At 36.0% G+C, this 21,368-nt stretch overlaps 1 protein-coding gene across 8 annotated transcripts in view; it reads left to right on the forward strand.

Moving 5' to 3' along the window:
• The window catches only part of prdm16 (PR domain containing 16), a 427,363-nt gene that overhangs the window by 364,632 nt on the left and 41,363 nt on the right, over positions 1-21,368 (forward strand). For 6 of the 8 annotated variants that reach the window (XM_039756090.1, XM_039756088.1, XM_039756089.1 and 3 more), the window contains exons 5-8: positions 11,614-11,716; positions 19,148-19,349; positions 20,241-20,388; positions 20,961-21,114. In XM_039756090.1, the coding sequence (XP_039612024.1) occupies positions 11,614-11,716; positions 19,148-19,349; positions 20,241-20,388; positions 20,961-21,114 (607 nt within the window). Of the gene's footprint in view, positions 1-8,745; positions 8,889-9,366; positions 9,386-11,613; positions 11,717-19,147; positions 19,350-20,240; positions 20,389-20,960; positions 21,115-21,368 lie in introns of those variants that run through there. The other 2 variants (XM_039756094.1, XM_039756095.1) reach the window with 2 other exon arrangements.

Here is a 21,368-nt window from a genome sequence, read left to right on the forward strand (position 1 = left end):
AAATGGTTTCATTTACACTCCTTACAATGACAAAACATTATTTAATGACAATGGGATGACAAGGCCAATAATGGCATATCTCCTTTTCTGTCACTGTGCTATCAAACCAATATATTAATGCTATATTCTAAATGTATTTTGAGGGGTTTTTTCCTTGGAATATGGTTCTCAATAAAGACTGAGTTGCTAAAAAAAATGAAGTATCACAAGATTATGAAATATAATATATATATAAGATTCAGTGACATCAGGAGATTATGGGGTATTCCTTCTACCTCCAAAAATCCCTCATCCAAAATACTTACAAAAAAAGACCTAGGCTAAGAATTGTAATTTAGAAACAAGAATGGCCAAATTCATAGACCTGTGAAAGCAGCCCTAGAAGTCCCACTGACTCAGCTGATACATACGGGTTTTCAGTAATGAAGAGGTCACAAAGCATTCCACCGTGCTTGTTGCATTAAAACCTCATTGACTAATGCAACTTTCTGCAATGTAATATGTATTCAAGGTGTACACTTGAGCTTGTTTCTTCATTTATGGATGCCAGCACAATTTATATTCATGTATTAAAAATAGATCATTCACTCAGTTGCTAATGGCTCTTTTTTCTAATGGAAAATCCTGCTTTTATGTCTGGGTCAAGCCTTATTTTTTATTAAAAGCACACCGTATGCAGGCTGCATTATTTATTGAATTGTTTGTATTCTTGTGAGTCCTGTAGACATTGCATATGCATGATTTTGCAATTGCATGTTTTTGCTCAAAATAAGAAAGCAGTCTGAGAGCCACTTGAAAAAATAGTCAGGATCACAACCTTTCCATACTAGACCAGTGACCAAAGGTTTTGGTAATGCGGTTTTCTTTTTTTGTGTTCTTGCACGGTAGATGCCAGCAGTTTCTGTTTAAGTAAAGAATATAGAGTTGTGATATAAGGTGCAGTAATTTGAAGGGTGTGTTGTTCGGCTTATAGACAGTTTTTATGTTACATTACCAGATTTGTAACAGCATTTGCAACCTTCAAATTGAGGACTACCAAAATCAGTAAATCATTATTAATGCTAATAGTAAACTTATATTTAAAGAACATGAACACTGGTGTAAAAGGTCACATTCAGTGATAACATTGTATGGGGTTCATAGTACTTTTTTTTTTATATGACATTATCATTTATGTTTAAATTTAGCAATTTCATGGATATCTTTTCTAGCAAAAGTGCTTTTTTGTACCACTGCTTTATATTTTGAATTTTTCAAATTGCACAGATATATAGGCTATAAGCTAAAAACATTTTTGGGTTAGCCATTTACAGAAACATATAGCCACTAATTCTTACATCTTTCCTTGAACATTAAACTCCTCATTTTAATCAGTAACAATACAAATTGGGAAAATTATTTCTGTAATGTACTGCACTCGTCTGCCGTGTTGTGTCAGTAAAATATTCCAGATTTTTGGTGCCTAAAAACAAAAGGCCACCTAACCAGTTTTTTTTCTTTATGCTTTACTTTTGGAACATTGAGTAAGTCTGTGTTCAAACATCTGAGATTATTTGTGTAACCTGACTGCCAACTTGCATGATCTTTGTCTTTTCATCACTAATCCTCAGACCAGTCTTTCCAGCATACTGGTGGTTAGTTCCTGCAGTCTGTCATTTGTTTCTCTTAGCAGCACTATATTATCATCGAGGAGCAATACCATGCTCCAGTTCTGATCCTTCAATTTGATGCCCACAAGTTGCCTCTTCATTCCTTTTCATGTTGTAAATTTTATAACCATATTGAATAAAATGGGTGTGAAGCTGGAGCCTTGTCACACATTAGCAATGACTCAGAAGAAAGGCTGTTTTCCTGTGTACACAGTGAATTGCATTTCTGAAATCCTTGAGGTTTCATGACGGTGGCTTTTGAAATTAAAAGATTTTGCACCCTGTTGCAATATAAAAAATTGCTTATTCCATGACCACCCTCTAAAAAAAGCTTGTGTGTTACTCTCTTAGGCTGGCATCTACTTTAAGCTGCCCCTACTTGAGCAGCGCAATACAGAAAACCCTGCAAAGCACCGCCTGAATTGTAATAACACTCCAGTTACATCATTACATGTTGGAATCATTCTTTCTTCCCCTAATGCAAAAGTGCCTTTCGCTTTCTGTCATGATAATGCCAGCATGCATTTGGAACCACAGAACCTCCAATATAGTAGTTTGCTTTTCTTAAAATAGCATTTTTATAGCATATCATTAATCTAGCTGTGCATGTAAAATGAGGCACAACGGGCAGTGGTGGTTCAATGGCTAGGATAATGGCAAGTAATGTGCTGGCATGATAACAAGACAACATGGTAAGACATAGCTACAGGTTCAGCGTGACAAGGAAAAACAGCATAATGAATTTAAAAAAAAATAGATTTATAATCACCAGCGTTTTAACTAACTTGCGCATACATTTTGAATTGTCCATTATTAACAATACTAGTCTTTCCATCTTCTTTGTGATCTAATATTGTACTTCTTTCAGACACAACAGGGTCTAATAACAAATGACTTGATGTTCTTTCTAATTTTAGTTTTGGGAAGGCTGAGTGATGCCGTACTTTGTAGCATAATAATCAAAAACCAGTGGCACTCAACATTCAGTTCTCTGAGCCCCCTGAAGCTGCTGGTTTTGTCCCAATCCACCTCTCCTACCTTAATTAAGTAAGCTGTTATTTCCAGTTTCCTTGTTTTTTGCATCCATCCAGAAACTGGAAACTACTTATACTATATTTGTTTGGAATGAAGCAGAAATATATATGCATTAGAGAGGTAAGATCTCATTCTTTTTCCTTTTATTGTAGGTTCTGGATATTTAATAAGCACACAAGTGGGTAACACTGACAAAACTTCTCACTTCAGAGACATTTGCGCTGGTCTCTGCTCTGCTCATCATTAATAGTCTGTATCCAGATATAGTTACAAACACTACTCCACAGAAGTAAATACAGAATACAAAATAAGCATTTAAAGATACAGAAAAACACATTTTAATGTCCTGGAAATCTGTCACTATTGCACTTTTCTAAATGCAAAATCAAAGGAATGACTGCTCAGCTAATTAAACAATAAAATCAATTAATGGAAGAAAAAAATAACTAACTGATTGAGAAACTGGTTGGAAAAAAACCCTTCAGCCACAGGGGACCCCACACTGTTAAAAATGAAGTTACCAAAGTGATGATTCAGAGCAATGCAATAGGGGATCCATTTTTAGCTACTAAAAGAACAATCCACATGATAGTTCCCGAAAGAACCTTTTATTAAGATCATAACAGGCTCTATAAATAGCCAAGAAGACATGATGAAAGATTTGTGAAATACCTGTGGGCTGAAGATTTTAGGAGGACATTTGCTACATGCAGTAACACAGAGGAAGTTCAAGTTTTCTTGATCTATTAGCATCATGCCTGGCAGTGTACTATACATTACAAACTTCTGTTTTGTCCACATATTAGGAACCTTTTCAAACTAAAAAAAAACAAATTTCATGTGAAAAAAACCCTTCCTAGAATGAAATAGTTCTTTGTCAAGCAAAAATTCCATAAACGAACCAGACAATCAATTTAAGTGCTATTAAATAACCATTATTTATAAGAGTGCAGGACTGAACTTGAGAACCAATGGTGTTCCAATGGAGTGCACACAATGTTTCCATGCAAATCTTAGTACAATCAAATTTCCTAACAATTCTGGTACATGTTATAAATGAAATCTGTAACATGCTCTGGTAAATGAACAATAAAAAAAAAAGTCACCGTCCCTACATCCTTATATTCTGAGTCTATGATATTTCGGAATTACAGAACTACGCCTTCTTAAAGTAAGCTCTGACCAGACCTCAACATTCTCAAGATCACAAGATAGTGTCAAGAAGTAGATCACATTACTTTATATACCAGTCAGTGCTGACTTGAAAAATAGGCTTCTCTTTTCTTCTCAGATAAATAATTTGCCTACTACATACAGTATTCAGTGAATAAGCAGACCAGAATTTTTATTTCAGTGAATAGGAGTGCTCATCAGGCCTCTAGTTTCATTATGAAAATGGCTGAGCCCCACATTTTCTAACTTAGAATACCCCTATGAACAAAAAGAATGACCAACATTAAGAACACAGAAGAAATTCACAGGAAATAGTTATAGGATGAAGGTTGAGAAAGTGTCTCCCCTATTGTTTTCTGTATTCCCATATACCACAAGGGTTTTTTTTCTGGGAACTTATAGGAAATAGAAAAAGATGCTAAAATGAAGGCCAGTTCTACCTTTTCTTCATTTAGGAATGACAAGTTAATTCATTCAGTTACATAGTCTCCAATGTAAAGTTCAAGGATGACAAAATCACGCCCTTCCCTCACACACACAAACACACACACTGCTGAGGGCAGTGAAGTACGGCATATCCAGTAAGGCTCCTATCTGACAAGGTCCTTAATTCTCCGTCTACATGAGAAATGGGTGAACAGCCAGCAGGCATCCTGGAGGTCTTTTTATCTCTGTATTATTAAAGCACATGAAATCAACGTTAAAGGGTCCAGTGTGTGGAACTGACACTCGCCTTTGGTTTTATTGTTTGGTGTCAAGATAGTGGGGGGATTATGTTATGTGCTGACATTGATAAATGAGTCATTTGCTGCTAACTTTTAAAGGAGAAGGATATTTTCTTTGTAACCATCATACAGTAGTCTTTTCTAAAAATCGATTTTTAAATATCAAAACACATACATACACAGAGGAAAGCGTTGTGTCATAAACGAAAGGAAAAATAAAATGCTGGGGTCCCGCTGCAACCTGAGCATAACAATGTGGTCTTGTAGTCAATCAGGAAATTATTGGCACTTCATACTTTGTCACTCCTTCAGAAATGCTCCATTGCATAATGTCACTTCACACATAATGCAGAAAAAGCTACATACAGTTTCCTTCCAATTAATTAAAAGTGCTGAAGGAACAGCAAGCTTTAACAACACATTAAAATTCAATTCAAACTTACAATGAGCTTGCACATAGAAAGTTCTGATTTTAGCAAGAAGATGTGGTAAACTTCAATTTTTTTGAATCAAAATAAACAACCAGCCAGCTACATTACCTTTTAGTACAGATGAGCCCCTAAAAGTGCAACAATTGCAGAGTAAATGTTAATCAAAAACGAACACACCAATAATCCAAAGTCTAACTAGACCAAATGGGTTTAGTTTTGTTTAGAGAAAAAGTAAGAGGAGAGTACACACCACAAAGCTCCTTAGGCTGGTATGGTTTGGTCGAGTAATTCTGTATTATTTGTGATACTAGGCTTTCTTTGTAGCTCATTTGATTCCACAGCACAGTTAGAGAAAGGGTTTCATGGAGGGATGAACCAATACTTTTAAATTCTATATACCATTTTCACATTTGACCTCAGTTGGTGCCAGACAGGAAAGAGCACCAGACAAAGGATGACATGCATGCATACACACACAAGGGCAAATCTGGAATTACCAGTAAATGACATGTCTTCAGTGATGTGGGAGTTAAATGTATGCAGACACTGGGAGAACTTGCAGTCTCTACACTGACAGTCACAAGCATGGAATTCCATCTAGGGCCACTGGATTTGTGATATGGCAGCAGTCACCACTGCACTACTATGCCACTCCTTTCTTATATTTAGGCTAAATTTGTTTTCTAATCTCTCTGTGAAAAGCATTATGAGCCTCAATTACTGAATAAAAAGTGCCATGCAATACACTGTGAATATGACCTTAAGTGGCTAAAAAAAAGACAGGAAAGTACTATATGTAAAAATATACGTAGTGCTATGTTAAATAGAGTACAACAGTTCAACAAAAGATTCAGCAATTAAGGTGTGACAGAGCCTCGATATTAAACACCTGAAAGAGAAACAGTGCGTCATGGACTCAAAACAAAAACAAGAATAGCTTCTCAAGCTGAAGGAATGTTTCTTTAGAACAATAGGATAATCGCTTTCTGCCCGTCCTGAAGAAGGGACAGGGAAACATGGAGGTAGCAGGTTTGCTTCCAGGTGTGAGCTGCAACAGGTCACGGCCAGTTCAAGTGCGAAACAGATCCTGTTACAAATCTTATCAGCCTTTCAATAAATATTGATTTTATTTAGAAATAACAAGACAAATGGTGTTCTGTAACTAGGACCCTTTGTGGTTAACACCTTCCCGAAATGATCTAAAGAGTATGAGAAACAGGGGCCTGTTTACTTTCTATGTGTCATTCAATAAGCGATCAACACAATTAAAATGTTCAGACAAACAGACCAAACACTATTTTCAACAAGCAAAATAAAGACAATTCTAACACGTTCTCTAACTAGGGAACATAATATCAAATGTAGTCAATTGTAACATCAAATGGTGTTTAAAAAATATTACTATTAAAGGCACATTTCTGGAGTCTTCATGACTAACAGGCAAATGTATGTTTCAATAATGTACTGATTCCAAGAGACCCTTTGCTATAGTGAAATACGCTGCACAAAATGTGTTACATAATTATTTTTTAATTATGTACTGTCAATGACAGAAAGCACTGTATGATAGTGTTCACTGTTAATAAACAGTACTGTATTAAAGGGTTATTCTATAAAATAATACTGCATATGATTAAGTTGAAAGAATGTTTTTTGTACAGTGAATATTTGGTCAAGGGTGTCAATATGAATGTTGACAATGGAAACTGAATATATATTGAAATAATTCAATAATTTATAAGTAGAAGGTATCTATGCTGGAGATCTGTGATGGACTTGTGCCCTGTCCTGGACAAGTGGGTTAGGAAGATGGGTGGACAGATGGATGGTAACTGTGTTAGAACTGTAAAAATGCCTTATATGACAGAAGTTTTGTTATCTGTTTGGGATTATACATATAAGCAAATCAACTAACAACAATATTTTGTGATATGCACCTAAGATATTGAAATATCTTTACAGAGTTATCATTATAGTTCTCATAATGGTTAATCAAAAAATATGGACAAACTTTTGATGCAGTATACTATACAATAGTAATATCATAAGAGAGAATGTCAGAAAAGTGAACATCTTCTTGTTCTGCTGCCCCAATCTAATAAGCCATTCAACCTGACTAATTGATTTCTACGAGTACATCTGTGATTTTTGTTTTGTCAAACCCCAGACTAAAACTAGCTATCTAACTTACTGTAGCTTGTTCTCTGTTACTGTACAATGACTTAGAGGTACCCTTAATAGTTGCAGCCAGTAGATCAGTTTAGTGTTCTCCAATACCCACACAGAACATACTGGATACTATGACAATCCATTCAGAATATATCGTTCTCTATGCCCACCTATGCTGGATATGGAGAGGGAAACTTGAAAAGAAAATCAAAAGATACCTCAGAAGTCCTGAAAAAGTGAGGGTGTCTTGAAGAAGTCTGGGTCAGTGAAACAAAAGCAGCATTGTGACTTCAAAGTCAGTCTTTTGGCTTCACTAGAAGAAATCCGTTGCATCTTGAGATGAATAAAGGAAATGTTTTTGGATTCCTGCTCTTACAGTTTATGTATGAGTAGACAATAGTGTCTGAAGATTCTAAAACTGTAATTCTTTAAATCCATTTACTTCTGATTAAAGAAATGAAAACTTGAAAACTTGTGCACCTGTTCATTTGAAGACAAAACCAGCCAGAGAAAACCCAGTCGTATCCTCTGAGCCCCATGATATGAAAGGCACACAGGGAATTATCAATATGTATGAGTGTGTGAGGAGAATTAGCATAATTTGTGTTTTATATCTGAATTATAGGTTCCGCCATATTCAATAATTAATGGATGCATTTAAACGTAATTATTTTACTTTTTTATTTGGCTATTTAAACAGTTATTTGATTAATAATATGGGGAAAATGTGAATTTTTATTTCTAGCATATATTTATATGATATTTTTAAATAAATCATAAAGAATAAATGTCACATTTCGGCTTCTGTCAGTCAAATGAGGAGCACAGGGTTTATGTGCAGAATTGATTCTGCTGAGGAGTCACGTTTTTTAGTAATAGCTGTGGACCATTGTTTTCCTACGGCCATCATATTAAAGGCCTTTCATTTATATCTGTAAATATTCGGTTCAATATCATCTTATTAACGTATCATTTGAGAACAAGCTTGTTTTATCTATGCTATGTTGGACGTTTGCGGTGTACTTTCTTTTAAACGTTTCTCGTTTCTTGTATTTTTTTCATTTATTTATTTTTACCAAGGAATTAATGTAGATCCTGTGCGTAATTACGAACGTAACAATTTAAAGGCTGTGTTTGATTACATAGCAGTCGACCCATTGATAATTCTGTGAAAACCGTACGTTTATTTTAATTTGGAAGCACACGATATGAAGGGTTTCTCCGCCCCTCTCTCATTGTGATACTGTTAAATCTTTTTACTTTTTGTTATCCTTTCATATGGGATTTTCATATTTACGATCTACCTTTTTTAGTTATTCTGTATTAAATGTTTGGGTCAACTTTTTCCAGTTTTCAGATTAGTTTTTTTATCTCAATATTTGTAGTTTGTCACAGAGCTTGTAGATATGATGTCCCTTTGCATTCTCACGCCAATAGCAGATGAACCTGTGCGGGATGGTGTGGGGAGGGGTCTGCAGGCCGATCAGTCCTTCAGATAAGAGCGTAGGGGAGGGGAGGAGCGCCTGTCAGGAACTCTCTGAGCGCAGTCCTCTCCTCATACAGCCGGACTTCTCTCTCTCTCTCTCTTACCCGGGACGGGACGCACTAATATGGGTTGTGTCGCGCTCACTAATGCAACAGAACTGCTGTCACACTTGGAGACGCTCAGATCAGCTACGCAACTTGCACTCACGGGAAACAAAAAGGTCAGCGCGTTTAAAAAATACAAGCATATTGTTTGCAGAAAATAATGAGGTATACTCTGAATCGCGGGGTGGGGGGGTTTGTTGTGATTTGTTAAACATCTGCCACACAACTTCTTGGCAGTGTTCCTAATCGCCCTTATTGTACCTAGTATTATTATTGTAATTACTGGGAAAGGGTGTTCAATTCGGGCTGCACTGACTTATTTATTACTGTCAGTGGCGGGTATTCGGTTTCATGGTTTGTTTTAGCTAAACACAGACCCCGTGCAAAGTGCTCTGAGAGTTCGGTGCTGCCCCCACTTTCTCCTTCCCAGTCCTGAAGCGAAACGCTTCACCGATCTTCGGGGTTTTGAGTTAAAAAAAAAAATCTAGCAATTTGCTTTTTACAGGCAAATTGCACCCCCTTGCGGTATTTTCTTGAACCGCATGGGGAAAAATTGGATGCTGACGAGAAAAGTTACAGCGTTCGCTTTGACATCAGGGAGACGGGCTTCCGCGTGAGTTTACTTTCTTCGTTTATTTTTACAAATTCTGAATATTTCTTGTTTTCCTAGTAATTCGCCTAGGATGAGATTAGTAAATCGTAGGTTAAAAATTCTTATTGGCGGGAAAATATTTCAAATTTAATACTAAGGAAATATTAATTCTCTATTCAAAATATATCCGGCTCTATCATCATAACAGTGATTATCAATAATAATAATAATAATGTTCCAGCCATAGCTCGAAATACTTAGCCTGCGATGTGTAAGTTTGGAATTCAGAGCAATACACGAGGTTTGTATGTGATATAAAATATGTTCGTCACTTTAGTAGATTTAAGCGTCGAAATAGATTTGAAAGTTAAAATATTTTCATTTAGGTTTATAAATAGCATTTTTAAATCCACCTTACCTGGTATCTACGTAGTTGTTTCTTGAGTAATTTGTGTTATGTGCCAATGTGACACTCAGCTCAGTTCATTCTAGTTTAACCAAGTTAGACAAATGATATGATCTGTCGGGGTGAAGGTGAGATGCATGGTTTTCTTTTCGATCTTTATTTAAAAATAATACGAGGGTAACGCCGCACAGGCCAGAACAGAACAATTCAAAGGCTCAACAAAGCTAATAAAATATATACATATGTTGTCTGTATAAATGCAAAGAATTATCATACTTTGTTTACATGTCAAAACTGTTTTTAAGATCACTTTGTTTCCCTTTTAACATGGCACCCGTAGAGTTTTTTTCTGGAACAATATTATTTATATAATGCCACAAGAATAGCGAAATGATATCTTAATAAAAAAAATACATAAATGTACAAATAAATTACTTTGCATCTAAAATAAAATGACGTTTTACTTTTAGGATCCATAGTTTGACAAAGAATGTTAACACTGATTTATACTGGTGCTCGTCGTAAATGACACTGAAATTATTTGTAATTGTTACGATCTATTTAAACAATCTTGTTCTTGTATTTTAGAAAATCTGGGATGCAACTACTAAAAGGAATTCGTACCTTTATACTGAGTAACATAACGGTGCCAGCTAGGAGAGATACAAGTTTCTTAGCCATAAAATCATGGACAAGTGACGCGCTCCCTTTATAATCAATATGGCACAAGCCTGCGTGGCTACGCCCTCTTGTTGGATGTGTTTTGCGTACCGATTACTTTGGTCGTAGCTTTTGATTATTTTAAAAGTCACTTTTGTACTTTGTATTGCATGATGAGATTCAATAGAAACGTTGGGAGAGAAAACGTTGCTTTAAATAATATGTCTACGTCTAGCATGTTACCTTCCAGTTGACAAGCCAATGTAAATTTATATTTATTATGCATTGTATACAGCGCCTTTTATAATTAGTATTAAATCCCATTAGGAAAGCAAAATTAGCGTACGGATTTACGAACCATCGACAAAAACAGAAGAATTGTCAAAACTGCCTTATGTCGTATTTCAATGTACGCACTGTGTTCGAATAATGAAACTGCTCGATTTCATCAAGAGATCACTGGCACTAGTAAACAAATCCGAAATTACAATCGATTGTTTTCTTAAGCAAACATAACACTCTTTTTCGACAATTCGTTTAACTCGTTGACGTACCCGGGTAGCTTATAGCGAGTACTGTATTAAAAATGTTCAGGTGCTTTATATATTTATTGTACACTTTTACACAAAATGAATTCTCGTGTTTGGGTTCCGTGTTCTTAAATTTACTGTACACACGTTTTAGTTTAAATTTAATTTTAAAGAGTTCGCCGAACAAGTGCTGACTCCGGGCAAAGAGGTAAAAAGAGGAGGTGCTGTGAATATCCAGACCCCTTGTTTGAATCGGCTTCCTGCGCTTTGACTGGTTTCACTTGATAAAAACGGACTGACAGAAAAAAAAGAATGATTCGAGTTGAACTGAAGCAGCAAAGCGATGTTCTAAGTGACAATAACGCTTTGATCAACATATCATATGCAGTTGTGGAGAGGCGTCGAGCGGGAAAAGCGCACTCAAGGCATCAGTAACTTTCTTCGAGGTGTCCCCGCGGCTCCTTATTGTATACAGGGCGCTGGGACACCGTGCCACTTGGCTCAGCCGCTCACTTGTTATCTTTGGGTCTTTTGCGCAAAGCCGCGCTTGTGCTGCAGCTACTTGTCCCCGCAGCTCGCAGTCAAGGAGACGGGAAATCACGATACACCGGCCTGATTTGCCACTCACAACTAAATGCGCCCTCTTGTTTCAGGTTTATTATAAAGCCATTAAAGACATCGAGGTGGGGGAGGAGTTGCTGGTGTATATGAAGGACGGCGCATTCCCCGAGGGGTCCATGGCACCGAACCTCGAAGGTAAGATTAATGGACATCATTAGCGACTCTTTTAAACAAACTGAATGTGGAAAAAGCAGCTGTTCGTCAGTCTATTAATACATATTGATTCTCTGGGAGGGAGGAGGCAGTCCCGGGACGTAAGTCCTGTCCCCCAGAGAGAGAGGCTGCAGGTCTTTTGGAGGGGGTGGCCTCCACCAGCTATAGTCTGATTACCATTTATCAGAAACAACAAGCGGCAGCAATTACTTGGGCCGCTCTGCAGCGGCATTCCCTTGACACAAAGCACTCGTTCTTCAAGTAAACTACATTTAGGAGAAATGCACTGGATGCATGTACACGTATACGTATACATCTGTAATGATAATATAATTGAAAACACAGCGCTTAGTAGTGTTTTTAAGTATTCGTTTTTTCTAAAGGGAAGTTTAAATATTCATAAATATTTGTGTGTTTCTGTAGGTATTTGTATGTGTATCGATGTACATATTGGATATGCACTATAGACACACCCATTATAGAAGCTAAATTAATATATGTAAGGCAGAAATTGTTGACAAATGTATTCTCCAATGAACACAAACTTCAGTATGCACCATTTGTAGTTTTCTGAAGATCATGTTAATACATGTATAAACTATTTATAGCTGGGTTTGTACTTATTTGAATCTGTTTCTGTGCAGAATTATAACATAAATTACTTAAGCACTGTAAGTATATTAATAAATTGTCTATAATAAACAAATATTGGTCGTTTTTTAACATTTGTACATTTTAAAATAACAGTTTGGAGTTTTCACGTTTGGATATGTTTTAGCATAGGTTTGTCTATGTCTGTACATTTAAGTGCACGTATGTACAATTTCATCAGTTCATTCAAAATCCAAATAAGAAAACTGACAAAGTAAAAGCCCCGATTCCGGGTAAAATCATTTGATCTCATTCAGATGGATCACTTTTTGAGTGTTTGTAAGAACTTGGAAATTTATTGTTGCTACATTACTTGATAAACAAGAAAGAAATGTTAAATGTTTTTAAAGTGAAGGAAAAAAATTGTTACTTGTTTGGTTGATATTTAGCATTTAGAAATAGATCATTAGTCTCTGCCTGTATAGGATTAGAATAGTGCTGCATCCACAAGTAAACTAAAAGCTGTAATATCAGCTTGATACAAGCATTCTTAACCATTAATTACAACATTTTCTCAAAATGTTGCTATAGGCTAGTCCACCACTCTCCAGTACTGCCTCAGTTTTCTTCAAAAATGGTAAAAAAACAAGATTTTGCCCTAGTAGCCATAAATACAAAGATTTTTCTCACTTGATAGTTTGTCATATCCAAGAAAATTGTAATTTCTGTGTAACATTAGCTCTTCTGATTGCCAGCAACACACACATGAGTGATAATAAAATGTCTGATGAACTTTCACTTGCTCTTGAACATTTTGGTCCATTACCTCAGAGCAAGTCAACTTGTTGATAGGACAGAAAAATGCAACTGCTTCCAAAGAATTCATAGACTGCAAAAGATGCCCCTAACCTCCTTCTGACTGAGTTAAAGACTTTGCAGAGCAGAGGTCCAAGCCCGGTAAGTCATCGGGTTACACTGGATGACATTTGACCCGGAGCAAGACGGTAGGCCCCATCCCTTTGATAAGGGCACCGTTAATACAAATGGATGCAGCAGCAAATAGAGACGTCGAGGGACATTTTCCAAAATGTTTTTTTGGGGAGATGTTTATCTGTGGATCTCTGTTCCTGAAGTGCCTCGTCTTTCGTCCTTATCAGAGCTGGAATTTTGAGTGAGGCTTGGGAAGTCTCTTGAGAGTTCTTTCTGGCTGCTTGGTACATAATTGTGTTCGTCTTGTGCTTCTGAAAGCTATTAGCATCCGATTTATTTTTTCTTTTACATTCCTCTTTTGTCTTGAGTGTTTCTGATGAAATAAAGATAGCTTGGCACAATTTCTTTTTGTTTTGCTTTAAATGTGCTCACTCAAAGGCACCTACAATTACATCTGAACTCAACCACATAACTTGTATTTCTGTTAGTATTATTTAAGTACAAAAACAGCCAAATGAACAGGCAACTTTGGAAAATTAGACCTGCAGTTATATAACAAGCAATAGCATATACTGCCATGTCAAAAAACATTCTCCTTTTCTTTGTTTTATTTTAGAAGAAACAAATTTTGAGATTTTTATGTATATGTCTGTTTGACAGTGTATGCAATCTATATACATAGTACATAAATGATGATTTACATTTTCAGTACGAATTTCTGTCCAAGTCCTTATTGATAAAGGTCACTAGTGTGTCATGCATGGGTTATTATCAAGCCATGTTGTTTCTCAAACTCAAATCTTTGCTGTTTAACAATTGCTGATTGTGCTTGTTTGAATAATTAAAACTTCTTCTCCAAATTAAAACCTGAACTTATAATTATTTTCTCTGTAGTATTTGGAAATTAGTTGGAAGTTAGTGTGCACTGCCAGTGTATTTATAAATGTTCACTCTTGCACTGCTTTTTACTCTTAGGAAGATTTACAATTTTTTTTTTTACTACAGCCAGTTTAGGTAAAGATTTAATTTGTTGCATGTAATAATTCTTGTTTAATCCAGGGCTTTTTTTTAGGATGTGATTTCTGTAAAAACAGTCATGCCAAAGGTTATTAATTGCTGAAGGAGAGCAAGAATTAACCACTCTGAATGTAATAAGTGGTGATTCCCGTGTATTTTTCTCCCTCAGTACATTGTGCCACAGCCACACACTGCTGAGGTTAGGGTCAAATTTTGGCCCAGGCTATTAACAGCACTAGCACTGCAATTTTGTCTTGGCAGTGAACCTCTTGGGAATCATATGCTGTATAATAAATACAATCAGTTGATAGCAACATGTGTGTATATGTGTAGGTGTGTGTGTGTTTGTATTGTAAATACCATGTTATTAGCATTTACTGTAGATGGTTTGCAGCTTCGCAAAGGACATTATAAATGAATGCATCTTCTATCAATGGTATTTTTAATGAAGAAAAAAAGAATGAATTAAGTGAAAGTTTACATTAATTTATATTATTAAAGTGTAACATTGCCATTTTATACAATATAAGAGCTCAGAAAGCACACATCTTTTAAGCTGACACCTTTCAGCTCAGGCAGCCTAAGCTTGCTTTGCAGTATGACAACTGTCTGTGTGAAGTTTATATGTTCTTCCCATGCCTTCATAGATTTCCTCCATATATCCCAGTTTTTCTCCACATTCTAAACATGTACATTGACCTGGTGTGACTGTCCATGAATGGGTTTCTTTATTGTCATTGAGTGGCATCCTTTTTAAGTTTGGTGTCTGTTTTGCATCCATTGTTACTAGAATAGGCCTCAGCTGTAATACATATAGTGGATTACGAAAATGGAAGGATGGACAGAGGGATGGATTTAAGATCTTCCTGTATTGCTATTAGTTTTTCATACAGTAATAACACCATACTTATTAAATATAATCTGTTATCATCCCAATTAGCAAGCCTTTATATTTCCAAATTAGAAAACAAAATCAAATTAAGAAAGCATGTTGACATTTTATACACCACTTATTTGCTCTTTTTTGTGCAATTTCTTCAGAGATTGTATGTAACTTTTGAAAGTTTTAATTTTTATTTATTAGTTTTCACAGAAATAGGATTTCAACATTTATTAGCTCTATGAATCCAAGATGTGTAACAATGATATTCGTAGCTGAATGTATGCAAATAGTTATTATCCTCTTTGGTGTCCAGTAGTGTTAATTTCACAGTAATCACTAATTGGCATTGTGAGTTCGTATTCACATAATGTGAATATGGCATTCACTCAGTAAAAAATGCCACTCTCAATAAATCCCCAGGCGTGTACAAAGTTGCACACAAACAATATATAAAGTCACATTGCACCGAAATTGCACTTTTTCCCAGCAAACACCTGAAACAGTCTAGGGAGGCAAGAGATCTTGAAACAAAACTTTTTATAGAGCTTACAAAGGTTTTCATATTAACCCACACATTTTCTAACAAAATTTTAAAGCTTTGCTCAGTATTAAATGAGATAATATCATTTGAAATCCAGGCAGCATTTTTCATTGATTCTCTGTTCTAAATTGCACAATAACAAAAACCATAATAAACTAGAAATTCTATTATTGTATATTATCAGGACCATCATAACAGCATCATAGGCCCCCGGGCAAAGCAGTGCACTGGGCCACCCCCTACGCAACCACTCACAGGAATAAAAATGTAAATCGTCAATAAAATTAAAAATATATTTATTGTATTGGTACTTCCAACAAAATCAGTGTTTAAACATTAAAAAACATGCTGTACAGCAAAGATTAATCAACACAAACGTTTGAACAATATAACATGAGCCTTGAAAAACACAAAGATTTTGACGTATAAAGGATACCAATTGGTAAACCATACAAATGGAGATGGCACAGTATGAAATTACTGTGAATTATTTATTTTTAATCAGGTGTTCAACACAAACATTTCTTTGCAGGAATTTCTTTGCAGAGAATTGAGTTGAAGTGACATTAACATTGGGGCAGCATGGTGGCGCAATGGGTAGCGCTGCTGCTCCACAGTTAGGAGACCCGGGTTTGCTTCCCGGGTCCGCCCTCCATGGAGTTTGCATGTTCTCCCCGTGTCTGTGTGGGTTTCCTCCGGGTACTCCAGTTTCCTCCCACAGTCCAAAGACATGAAGGTTAGGTGCACTGGCAATCCTAAATTGTCTCTAGTGTGTTCTTGGTGTGGGTGTGCCCTGTGGTGGGATGGCACCCTGCCTGGGGTTTTTTTTCCTGCCTTGCGCCTTGTGTTGGCTAGGATTGGCTCCAGCAGACCCCTGTGACCCTGTAGTTAGGATATAATGGATGGATGGATGGACATTAACATATACGCTTTTACATTATGTAGTGCGTGAGATCCGTACACATATATGCACATGAGGTTGCAGAGGTGACCATGATTCTAAATCAGAGGCGAATGCCAATGTCCACTTGTAACACAATAACAAATACAGTATTTATAGTTTAGTATAGTATAGTATTAGTATAGTATAGTATGACAGCAAGTCACAACATACATAGATTAGCATGGGGCCTCTTTGCTCGTGGGGCCCCCGGGTAACTGCCCAGCGTGCCCAGGCGTTAAGACAGTCCTGCATATTATCCATTATCAAATCAGTTTAATATAGTTCAGAACTGGCAGAGCTGGAGCCCATCCCTCGAGATCTGAACATAAGGCAAGAATCTGCCCCAGAAAGGATGACAGTGCATTCCAGGACTGCTTGTGTTCACACTCATATTCAGTCAACATTGAACCGATTTAGAATCATCATGCATGTTTTTCAAATGTGGAAGATAAACTGGGGTACTCAGAGAAAAAAAAAACATACTGGCACTGGAAAACAAAGAAATTCCACACAGACAATGACTGGGCATGGAATTCAAACCCAGGACTGTAGAGCTGTAAGAAGGTACTGGTAACTTCACTGTTGTCAGTATACGAACTGGAAATAAGTTATTAATCACATACTAGGATATATGGAGTATAAATAAATATATATATCAAATATGTGGAATTGTATCAAACAAACAATACACACCCATCAACATTTTATGTTTTTACTACATCTAAACTATTCACTAGACAAGGCATTGTACTGTGATCTCATTCATTTATGATATATTTTAGTTATTCGTTCCACCAAGTAAGTGCTGCTATTTGAATTTTTTAATAAGACTGTTTTTTTAGTATCACTATTTACCTACATTGGAAAATATTAATTATAATTCTTATGTTTTTGTGTCAAATGTACAGTAATTATTCAAATTATATGAACATTTTTGTTCCATCTGTTTAGGATATGACAGTTTGCCATACAGTAAGACACTGACAATTGTTTGTGTTTATATTTTGAAGTCTTCGCTCAGTATGTTGAAGATCATTTTCTTGTCATTGGGGTCTACAATGAAAACATACTGTGAAGACAAGAAAATGAACTTCAGCTGAGATACTTCAGCTTTATAGTGATTGGTTAGAAATCACCAGTTGACACACAATACTGCAAAAATAAATAAAACCAGATGCTGAACTATGCAACAATCTTAGGTTGAAAGGATGATTAACATCAAGACGGCTGTTGTTCGTTATTAAAGACACCAACTTTTTATTGGTGGGGGGGTGGATGGAAGGACTATGCTCTTGCACTGCAGAGGACACTGAAGGGTTTGTTGTAGGTACTTTGCGTTTAAATAAAAAAAATAAAACCTCAACTACTCACCAGGAGCTGGTAGTTTAAAGTCAATAGGGTTTCCGTTGGGCGAAGGTTAGTATGGCCTGAATGAGACTGCTCTGCTTTTTCGGAGAAGTAATTCTTCTGGAAAATTTACAGCTCCACATGGACTGTTGAACTTGGCAATCACATCAGGATGCTGCTTTGTTAATGTAATAATTGCCTGCCCTGACTTTTATTCATTTGACCTTGACTACTATAATTCATTGACTACAAAAAAAGGCATTCACTTTTTTCCTGTTTGTTTTTCTTTTCAAATAAGGCAAAAAGTAATAATTGTGTTTGGACTGAGGGACTCCATGTGATTCTCAGTAAGAGTCTGATTGATCTAAAAGTGAGAAATCAGATCGACTGCCATATATTATTAGCAAAACATATCAAAGGCATTCAGGTGGACACAAAAAGAGAAACAAAAGCACCAGGAATAGACTATATGCATTTCTTATTAAAATGACACAGTGATGTCTTTTTTGGTTAATCATTGAAGAGAAACTGGAGCTTTTAAATTGTTACTGTTTTCCTTATTATTGATGTTGCTGTAGAAACCTGTAATGAGTGGTTAATTGTTAAATAATGCTGCCACCACAATAATAATAATCTTCACAATAATAAAATATTTCCGTTATAATTGCTACTACTAATACTAACAATAGCAGTAATAATAGTGATGCAAAAACATTTCTAACATTGTAATAAAGGTTATTTCTTAAAATGTATTTTAAATAAATAGCTCTTTTAATACAAATTTAACCATAAATATGTGTATGGAAGGTGATAGCAAATTATTTTCTATTATCTGTAGACTTAGATCTTATTCTGTCTAAAATATTTCTTTTTGTTATGATAAAATTCTTTTGCGGGTTTGGCATTAAAAGGTGTATTTGTGAATAGCATGTCTTACATATTGGAATTTAAAATCCTTACCACTGTTTTCATATATAAACACAAATGCAAAGTCAGCATTTTAAAATATCAAGGAGTTAATTCCTTTATGATTTTTTTAATTCACTAATTGTGTGCTACGAGTCAAGAATGAAGCTAGAGCAAAACAAAATAGAGATTGCAAAACATCACGGATGTTAGAACCCAGAGGCTTGCTAATTGTTTTGCTTTGTTGATCCTCAGACGATCAAATGTACCGCTGCCATGACTGTGAAGAGCTTCTACCATCCAAGATTGATCTGCGTCGACACCAAAAATACTCTTGCAGTAATGCCAACTCAATCTTCAGTGCACTGAATGAGGGCTTCAAGCAGGAGCGGGATGAGCTTGACGATCAAACACATGAGTGCAAGGATTGTGAGCGCATATTTCCCAATGAATACAGGTGACTTGGCTCTAAACAAACAGATTACAAATATATTTCAAAAACCTGCCAAATTTGGAATGGGAATTGGCTTACTTGCAAATAAAACTATAGTCAGGACTGTGAATAAGTATGTGGTTGACAATTATTGATATGAAATATATACATTTATTTAGTTTGTCAGAATATTGCTTTAGGTTTCTTAGAATTGTTCCTGTGGAATCTTGCTCTTTACAGTTTTTTAGGCAAAAACAAAATTCTTCATTTAATTGAACATAACTGTGTTCTTTTTATCTCTGTCTGTAGCATGGAAATTACAATAGTACAGCATTTCTGTTGTAATTGATTTAGAGGATTTTGATGCTATAAAACATGGTGCACACCAGCATATTTGTTGTTTTCATTTAACTATAAACTAAAAGTTATAGTTTAAAACAGACATCAGTGCAAATAAGAAGGTAATCATCATTTGCAGCTCCTTGGACATCATCTTTACCTGGCTGTCTGTGGATTTCATAAAAAGCACATTTTAAATAAATATTTTAAAATAGATAAGCAAATAGTACTGCTGTAGACACCTGTATACTAGAACATTAAAAATAGTAGCAAGTGTGATCCAGACTGGTGTTTTTTTTACTTCATACTGAGAGCAGAATTAACCCAACCATTAAAAAATTTATATAGAGTTAAGCATGTGCATTAGTTATATTTAGCATTCTTTGTTAAAAATAATATTTAAGGATCTCCGCATGATATTCATTGTTCTTGTCCTGGCTGTTTCTGGTGAAAAGTTATCTAATATCATTTTACCTCAATTTATTTAGCATTTTGTTTGTTTGCTGTTTTTTTATTTTTTCTTTGTCCATGTTTCAAAAAAATGTATAATGTTTTCATTTTACTCTTTTTAATCAGCCTAGAACAGCATATGATTGTACACACAGAGGAGCGCGAGTACAAATGTGACCAGTGTCCAAAGGCTTTTAACTGGAAGTCCAATCTAATTCGGCATCAGATGTCACATGACAGTGGAAAACGTTTTGAGTGTGAAAATTGTGATAAGGTAAGAAAGGGAGGCTCCATTTCATTTGAGAACTGAAAGTTCTGCCTCATCTGCATTTCATTGACACTTGACTTGTTTGAACTCTTACTTGTCCAAGTAGTCTAAAATTTCAATGAAGCAAGCTGAGGCCTTGATGTGCTATATCACTGTTAAGATGAGCAATATCCCACCAAGCTAATCTGTAGCTCTGCTACCATGGCTTTTTGAGACACAGGTAACAAACCTTACCTGCAGTATTGAGGTGGGCTCATTTGAGCAACAGTCAACAAAACTGTTTGGGTAGGCTAATTTGAATCCCAGGGAACACACCCAGCCTGTTATAGGACTATGCAGCCAGATCTGTTTAGTATTTTCTTACATAACAGTTCATATCCTCACTCTTCTGTGATTGATTTTTTAATTAACACAAAAAAAAAAAGAAAGCGGGGGATATTTTTGAGTGAGACCAGCCAGCCAAGTATGGGCACAAATACCTGCATCAATCAAGTCAAGCAATCTTTTAGCCTCTACCGAACTTAAACTAGAGACGCTTTACATCTATTGCTATCATTCTTTTTCTTATCTCCTCCCAGGTCTTCACAGATCCAAGTAACCTGCAGCGTCACATCCGCTCTCAGCACGTTGGTGCCCGTGCTCACACCTGTCCAGACTGCGGCAAGACCTTCGCCACATCCTCTGGACTCAAGCAGCACAAGCACATTCACAGCAGTGTCAAGCCTTTCATCTGTAAGTTGTCAGAGCCGTCTTGTCTAAGCCTCTGATATAATTATGTATGTCCAAAGGCCTCCCACCACACTTCATCCCAGGCGAGTGACAGCTGTAATTTCATAGGTCAGAGCACTAAATGAAATTCCACTGCAATTTTTTTTCCTTCTTTTCTTTTTTCCTTTCAGACACCAATGTTCTTTTTTACTTTTTGAACACAGCTGTGGCAGGTTTAAAGTTGACAAGCAAAAAGAGGAAAAAACGTCTCGTGACGG

This window comes from Polypterus senegalus, chromosome 6 (assembly GCF_016835505.1).
Source record: "Polypterus senegalus isolate Bchr_013 chromosome 6, ASM1683550v1, whole genome shotgun sequence".
NCBI lineage: Eukaryota > Metazoa > Chordata > Cladistia > Polypteriformes > Polypteridae > Polypterus > Polypterus senegalus.